Source organism: Euleptes europaea, chromosome 15, assembly GCF_029931775.1.
Source record: "Euleptes europaea isolate rEulEur1 chromosome 15, rEulEur1.hap1, whole genome shotgun sequence".
Classification (NCBI taxonomy): Eukaryota; Metazoa; Chordata; class Lepidosauria; order Squamata; family Sphaerodactylidae; genus Euleptes; species Euleptes europaea.
Window position 1 is genome coordinate 60,335,023 of NC_079326.1, and position 8,017 is coordinate 60,343,039.

At 59.5% G+C, this 8,017-nt stretch overlaps 1 protein-coding gene across 1 annotated transcript in view; it reads right to left on the minus strand.

Annotated features, from left to right (window-relative positions):
• The window catches only part of LRRFIP1 (LRR binding FLII interacting protein 1), a 96,491-nt gene extending 89,113 nt beyond the window's left edge, over positions 1 to 7,378 (minus strand). The window contains exons 1-2 of the mRNA XM_056861244.1: positions 7,274 to 7,378; positions 2,702 to 2,788 (exon numbers count right to left, since the gene is read on the minus strand). Of these exons, the coding sequence (XP_056717222.1) occupies positions 2,702 to 2,788; positions 7,274 to 7,378 (192 nt within the window). The remainder of the gene's footprint in view (positions 1 to 2,701; positions 2,789 to 7,273) is intronic.
• Positions 7,379 to 8,017: the final 639 nt, after the last annotated feature.

Consider the following 8,017-nt stretch of genomic DNA (forward strand, 5'->3'; position numbering starts at 1 on the left):
TCTATTTCTGCAACAATGCAACTGTAACTGTTACTATGTCCACTTCATAGTCAGCTCGTAAATTAAATTAAAGGCACTGGCACAGTCCAACTCCTGTTGGCACAGAACACACACATGAACAGGTCCTGGGGCTGAAAGGCTCGTCTTCCAGGCCGTAGGGAGGGAGCAAGAGAGGCTGCCACCCAAAGCCAACTTCTCCCCAGAAGCCGTGCATCCAGTTGCACAAGTCCTGGCAAGGGATACACCCAGGGCCGGGCTACACTGAATGGATCCTTGCACAAGTAGCAACATGATTGTCGAGGGTAGGCTGGTAAGTAGGAGAGAACTGACTGGAAAGGTGCATTCATTTCCCCTGGGCCTTCCTCTGGCTGAACCAGAGCTTGCCAGTCTGGTCAGTTCCTTTCTCCCCTTCCCCCATATTGGAGGATCTAATAGATGCTGTCAGGACCCCAATATCTCTGGGGCATCTTTCGGTAGCCCAATCAAGCACATGGGCAGCCCCACCATGGCGTTCTTCTACCGTGAGCTGCCTCTGGTGCAGCATCTCCTAGCAGCCATATGGACTTGCTGAATCTGGCCCTTTTGATTCAATTCCATCTACTGAATAGAGATTAGTAAACATCCGTCAAACCAATGAACGAGTTTCAGAGGTTTCTTTCTTTCAGCGTAATTATATAAAGAAACACAGGCATGCCTCTGTTTTATGCAGTTGTAAAAAAAAAAAAACAGTTTTTGAAAAGTCTGATCTTATCTGCTTCTGCCTATTTTAAATTAGTAGAATAAGAACTACCGTATATACCCGTGTATAAGCCGACCCGCGTATAAGCCGAGGTGCCTAATTTCTCCCCAAAAATGGGAAAAAATTAGGCACCCGCGTATAAGCCGAGGGTCGGCTTATTACCCCTCCCCCCCCCCGCAGGCTTACCTGGGCTCCCGGCAGCAAGCGGCGCGGGCCTGGCGGCGGCGGCGACACAACCGGGCGAGGGCCGGGGCAGCTGCCCTGCAGCCGCCCCAGGCCGCCCTCGGCCGCCAGCAGCGGCGGCAAGGCCTGGCGAGGGCCGGGGCAGCCGCCCAAGGCCGCCCTCGGCCACCAGCAGCGGCGGCGAGGGCGGGCGAGGGCCGGGGCAGCCGCCCCAGGCCGCCCTCGGCCGCCAGCAGCGGCAGCGAGGGCGGGCGAGGGCCGGGGCAGCCGCCCCAGGCCACCCTTGCCCGTTAGCAGCGGCGGCGAGGCCGGGCGACCTCGGCCGCCAGCAGCGGCGGCGAGGGCGGCCTGGGGCGGCTCAGCAGCGGCGGCGAGGGCGGGTGAGGGCCGGGGCAGCCGCCCCAGGCCGCCCTCGGCCGCCAGCAGCGGCGGCGAGGGCGGGCGAGGGCCGGGGCAGCCGCCCCAGGCCGCCCTCGGCCGTTAGCAGCGGCGGCGAGGTCTGGCGAGGGCCGGGGAAGCCGCCCCAGGCCGCCCTCGGCCGTTAGCAGCGGCGGCGAGGCCGGGCGCCCTCGGCCGCCAGCAGCGGCGGCTAGGGCGGCCTGGGGCGGCTCAGCAGCGGCGGCGAGGGCGGGCGAGGGCCGGGGCAGCCGCCCCAGGCCGCCCTCGGCAGTTAGCAGCGGCGGCGAGGTCTGGGGAGGGCCGGGGAAGCCGCCCCAGGCCGCCCTCGGCCGCCAGCAGCGGCCCGCCCCAGGCCACCCTCGGCCGTTAGCAGCGGCGGCGAGGCCGGGCGCCCTCGGCCGCCAGCAGCGGCGGCGAGGGCGGCCTGGGGCGGCTCAGCGGCGGCGGCGAGGGCGGGCGAGGGCCGGGGCAGCCGCCCCAGGCCGCCCTCGGCCGCCAGCAGCGGCGGCGAGGGCGGGCGAGGGCCGGGGCAGCCGCCCCAGGCCGCCCTCGGCCGTTAGCAGCGGCGGCGACGTCTGGCGAGGGCCGGGGAAGCCGCCCCAGGCCGCCAGCAGCGGCGGCGAGGGCCAAGGCAGCCGCCCCAGGCCGCCCTCGGCCGCCAGCAGCGGCGGCGAGGGCGGGCGAGGGCCGGGACAGCCGCCCCAGGCCGCCCTCGGCCGTTAGCAGCGGCGGCGAGGGCGGGCGAGGGCCGGGGCAACCTCCCTGCAGCTGCAGGAGGCCGCCCCAGGCCGCTCTTGGCAGCAGGAAGCGGCGTGGGACCGGCGGCAGCAGTAAGTTCCCTCCTCCCTCCTCCCCTACCTTACCGTATTGACCCGCGTATAAGCCGAGTTCTGCTTTTTCAGCCCTTTTTTGGGGCTGAAAAACTCGGCTTATACGCGAGTATATACGGTAGTTTTACAACACCGTTACATACTTAATCCATTTCCAGGTGTTTACATGGAATTCTTACAAACAGCACACATTTTGGCTCCAATTAGATTAAGAGCCAGCATGGTGTAGTGGTTAAGAGGGGCAGACTCTAATCTAGAGAACCAGGTTCGATTCCCCACTCCTTCACATGAGTGACAGGACTTTAATGTGGAGAACCAGGTTTGATTCCCCACTCCTCCACATGAAGCCAGCTGGGTGACCTTGGGCCAGTCACAGTTCTCCCCAGACTCTCTCAGCCCCACCTCCCTCACAAGGTGTCTATGGTGGGGAGGGGAAAGGAAGGTGACTGTAAACCACTTTGAGACTCCTGATGGTAGGGAAAAGCGGGGTATAACAACCAACTCTTCTTCTAATGAAGAAAATAAAGCACAATAAAAACATTCAACGTACCTCTTTTTGCTGCCGTTCAAGTTCCTTCATTCGGATTTCCCGTGCTTCAGCTCGTGCTGCACGCTTCGCTGCCAGCCTGGCTTCAGCCTATCAAAGCAAAATTTACAAATACCCTCAATTTCACACTGTTTAAAGAGAGTACACCAGACAGCATTCACCTCCTTCCTGCCCCAGATGACTTTTCTCCATTTTGCCAACAGAAAAAAATGAAACATTTGGGGAACACTGAAAAAGCTCCTGTGGTTTTTTTTGAAGCAGGAGGGAATGCACGAAATGCTTAACATTCACTATTTCAAGAGGAAAAATTGGGAATTTTGTTTCGGCAGGGGGGCTCTTCTTTTCCCCTGGAACATGTAAGATGTGCCAAGATTGCTACACTGTATGCTAAGATAGCTACACTGTATGCTAAGATAGCTACACTGTATGCTATCTCTTGTTTTAATATTGGGCGTATTTGCAATTTGACATGTAGAAAACTACGGAATTTATGCTTTTAAATTTCACTAATATTGCCAGTTAAGACAATTTTATATCCTCACTAAATAAATTACTTCAATGCAGAAGAATAGGCTTAGCTTTGATAGAAAGGTGTCTCTTTTTCTAATTACATCTCTAGCTGATGGTACGTGTACAGAGATCTATAACAAGCAAAGCATGTCACACTCAACAAACATAAGGGTATTTTCTTAAGTGGTTAGAAGATAGCCCTTTAATCAGGAAAGATCACTTGTAAATATTAATGTACAATAGAAAATAGGAGAGCATTATTACTAAAACGAATTACATCATCTAGGAAATGTAGATTTTACATTAGATGAGCAGATGTATAACCTTCCATGACCTAGTACATTAACGCTTAGCAGCAAATAATAATAATAAAACTTTGCTCATGGCCATGAATTGTTAAAACACTGGGTAGTTAACTATATACAACTTTACAGGTTTCAGAACATTCAGCTTTACAATCATAATCACTGAGGCAGCCTATCCAGACTTGTACGTTTGGGGGAAGATCCTGCCGGCTGGCTGCAATAAAGTAGCTACTGAAAGCCTAAAGCCCTTGAATTAGGACATCGAAAGGCTGCAGGAAGGGGCTCATTCTGCAAGAGAAGGGCAGGTGTGGTGGGAGGGAGGGGTGATGTTGTGGTTAATTTTGCCATTCAGACAGGATAGTGGGGCCACGGATCCCACGACGCAGCTCCGAAGACTTAAGGGAACTTATGCTTTCTTAAGAAAAGGTAACATCTATGCATCTGATGACGTGAGTTCTGACTCATGGAAGACCATGCTGGAATAAAAGGTGTTAGTGTTTAAGGTGTCTGTGACAAGCAAAGAGTTAATCTTGGAGAGCAGCTCAGAGAAAGGGAGTGGGCAGAGCTCAGGGGCTGTCCCCCACCTCTGCTCACAAGGAAGGAAGGAAGGGGCTGCCCCCCCCCGCCCCGCGTTCACAAGCTGCTCTTTGGCTCTGGGGACCGGAGGGGGGCAGCTTTGCCCAAGCTGGTGTGAAACCAACCCTGTGGAGGGGCAGGCGGAACTGCGGGGGGGGGGGGAAGGGCCCTTTCTCGGGATCGCTGGAAGGGAACAGACAGGCTTCTGAGAAGGAGATAATGGAAAAAATGCTGGGTGCTGTTTAGGGGCTGCTGCTGCTGCCCCTGAAGTGGGGCAGATCCACAGTGAGGACTGGGAGAGAGAGCTGAGGAGAGCTCCCCCACCCTCCTGCGTTTCTCTCTGGGGGAGGAAGAGAGACCACCCGGTCTCCACCTTCCCTGACAGGCAGGCAGGCAGCGGAGTCCGGGGGTGACGCATCCGGAAGGAGGTCCTGGGAGCTGAACTGGAACTGTGTGACCTTCATCTAAGACCTGTAATTCTGCGCCATGGAAGCCACCGAAGATCCACGCCTCCTCTGGCTCCATGCTTCCCTTAACCACAGTTTTCCCTCCAAGTACAGTGGTCAATAAATCTGTTCTCTGTTAACTCAAAAAGGCCTCTGGTGTCTCATTTCTGAGATAAAATAAGTAAAAGGGACTAAGGAGGAGAAAAAGTAAAATTCAAAATACACATTCTGGCAAACAACAAGAAAGCTCTCTCTCCCCCAGTAGCCAGCGTGAGGAGCGTACCCAGGGAGTACCCAGGGAGCCAGCATGGTGTACTGGTTAAGAGCGGTGGAGTTTGATCAGGAGAACCGGGTTCGATTCCCCACTCCTCCACATGAGTGCTGGACTCTAATCTGGAAAACAGGGTTTAATTCCCCACTCCTCCTCCACATAAGTGGTGGAGGCTAATCTGGTGAACCGGGTGGATTTCCCCGCTCCTCCACATGAAGCCAGCTTAGAATCACAGAGTTGGAAGGGACCACCAGGGCCATCAAGTCCAACCCCCTGCACAATGCAGGAAATTCACAACTACCTCCCCCCCACACACCCCTAGTGACCAGAAGATGGCCAAGATGCCCTCCCTCTCATCATCTGCCTAAGGTCACTTGGTGACCTTGGGCTAGTCACAGCTCTCTTAGAGCTCTCTCAGCCCCACCTCCCTCACAGGGTGTCTGTTGAGGGGAGGGGAAGGTGATTGTCAGCCGGTTTGATTCTCCCTTAAGCGGTAGAGGAAAGTCAGCAATTAACAACCAACTCTTCTTCTTCTACTCACACACAAGGAGGATCGTGATAGTGTCCCTGGTCTTTTGTTTCTTGTTGCAGCTTGCTACCAAGATTAAGAGGCGGTGGCAATTTCCACTGAGCCCCCCCACTGCAGCCCATTTATCCACCCAATACTTTTTGAATATTTTTTCCTCGTGTCCTTGGGTGAGCTGTAGTATTATTTATTGTTTTGGGCAACGCTTGAAGCGAAGTTAGGAGTACAAGGAGTAGGCAGCCCACTCTCCCCAAAGAATTCCAGAAAAGGAATTGCCTGCTCCTTGCTGAGGCAGTGGGGAAATACTTCTGTAGTGCCTTTCAGCTTAGAGGAGCTCGCTATAGTGGAAGGTGCAGGCTGCTCAAGAGTAAGATGTAAAATTTGTTTGGAGGCTAACCGTATTTAATGGTCTCCTGGAAAGGAAATCAGGTTCACAGCTCTCCTTCCATGAAAACTCCAATTCCTCCCTCTCAGAGGGGGCCGGTGAGACTTCTAAATCCACCCCTGAACCTGACGGAGAACCTGGAAGGTGGCTCTGTGTTTCCGGCATCCTGGGAGAGTCCCTGGAGTCAGATGAGAGCCACCCCTTTCCCCAGCGCCTCCCTTGGCATGCTTCACCTGTGGGTGGGGGGGGGGGAAAGGGGGGCTGGATGTGCCGCCTGACGCTGACTGGCGGAGAAACAGCCGTGGCCACCTGGGCTCTCTTGGTCTAATAAGAGCAAGGGCTCTGGCTGCTGGAGCCACAGGAGCGAGGTCAGCTGCTCCTCATCCTCTGTGGCAGAAGGGGAAGAAGCCCTGCAAGCCGGGGACTCCAGAGTGGCGGTTGGGGCGGGCGGGCCAAGCCAGCTGTTCTGCGCTTCAACAGCATCTGCTGCAGCAGAGTCTGGGGGCTTTAGTGTCATCCATCTAACCCTCCACCTATGTGCTGACTGGTCTGGGGTGGGACACACACACACACACACACACACGTGCGATGGAGCTCTTGAAGTCTCCGCAGGGCTGTCGCTTAGAGGAGAGGCAGGAAGCTGTTCCTTGTCCGCAGCAGCAGAGGAGGACCACGGGACTCGCATTTAAGGGGTGTCAGTTGCAGGCGGGGAGGTCACTGGTTGGAGCCCCCCCCCCCTCCACCCGTAGTCTTTGAGTGACAAAAGACCCCCTGCAGATAAATGAACTGCTACATGCCCAACAGCCCGCCCGCCCGCCCCAAAAACCTGGATGATCTTACCCGGCTATTCTGCTCATGTGGACCCTTCCCGGCCCCCCCCCCAGCACAAGCCAAAAATACACCTGTGTGCCCGAGAGAGAGCGAGACACGTGTGTCCCTTCTGTCCCGTGTGTGTTTCATAGCCCCCCGTTTCCACGTGCTGGAAACCAGGAAACCAGCAGCAGCCCCTCGCTCCTGCCTCCGCCCACCGGGAGCTCTCCACGGGGTCCCCCCTCCCCCCCCGTGGGGGGGTCCCCAGGGGGTCCCCCGCTTCTTCCCTCCAGCCCGGAGCAGGCGGGAAGCACCTGAGCCAGCCCACGGGGGGGGGGAGTGTGCAGGGAGGGGGTCATCCTGCGGGGGGGCCTCGAGGCTGCCCAGAGGGCGGAACACAGGCCCCTCCCCCCCGGCCGTGTCCACCGCGCGAGTCCAGGGCCGGAGGGGGGAGGGGGGACCGCCCCCCACGCCCCCCCACGCCCTTCGCCCCGCCCACCGGCCTGACGGGGCCGCGCCCGCGGGAGGGGGAGGGGCTCTCTCTCTCTCCGCCTCGCCCCGCCCACCACCACGAGCACTGGGGGGGAGGCCGGGGGGGAGGGGGACACGGACTCCCAGAAGGCCCGGGGGGAGGGGGGAGGGGCGCCCCCTGCCGAGGGCCCCCCCGCGCAGAGCCTCCGCCCCCCCCCCGACCCTTCCCGCTACGCTCGAGGGGGGGGACCCCGGGGGGGGGGCGACGGACCCACCTGCCGGGCGACCTGCTGGAGGGCGTCCTCCTCGAGCCCCACGGCGGGCCCCTCCCGGGTGGCCGGACGCCTCCGCCCGCCCCCGGGCCCCCCCGCGCCCTCCATCGCCGGACCCCCCCCCCCCGGCGCTCGCCCGCCCGCTCTCTCTCGCTCGCTCGCTCTGTCGCTCCTGGCGGCGCCTCCCGCGAGGAGGGCGGGCGGGGGGGCGACTTTCCTGCGGGCGGCCGGGCGCGGAAGGAGGCGGCGCGCATGCGCGGCGGGAGGGGCGGGGCGCGGCGAGGAGGGCGGGGGAGGCAGCTCCAGCCGGCCCGAGGGGGGGGGACGCGCAGCTCCCCGTCCCGGCGGGGCTCCCCCCCTTTATCCTCACAACAACCCTGCCGAGAGGGTTGCCGAGGCCCTCGTCGCCACCGCCCGGAGGCCTTTTTTTGGGGGGGGGGGGCCTCCAGGTGTGCCAGAGGTGACCCCGGATGGCTCAGGGCGCTTAAAACAAAGCCGGGCTGGGAAGAGGAGGGGCCCCCCACCTGGAGGAGGAGGAGGAGGAGAGCGGGGGGGGGGCACCAGAAGGGCCGAGCGAGGCTCAGCCCCGAGCAGAGTGCGGAGCGAAGCCCTGTTGGGGGGGTGGGGGGCACACCCACCTTCACGTAGACACGGATGGGACCCCTGTGCTGGCAGCGACAGGCCGAGGGAGGGGCCTCCTGGGGGTGGTCGTGGGTCACGCCACGATAATAAGGCCTCCCCTCCACC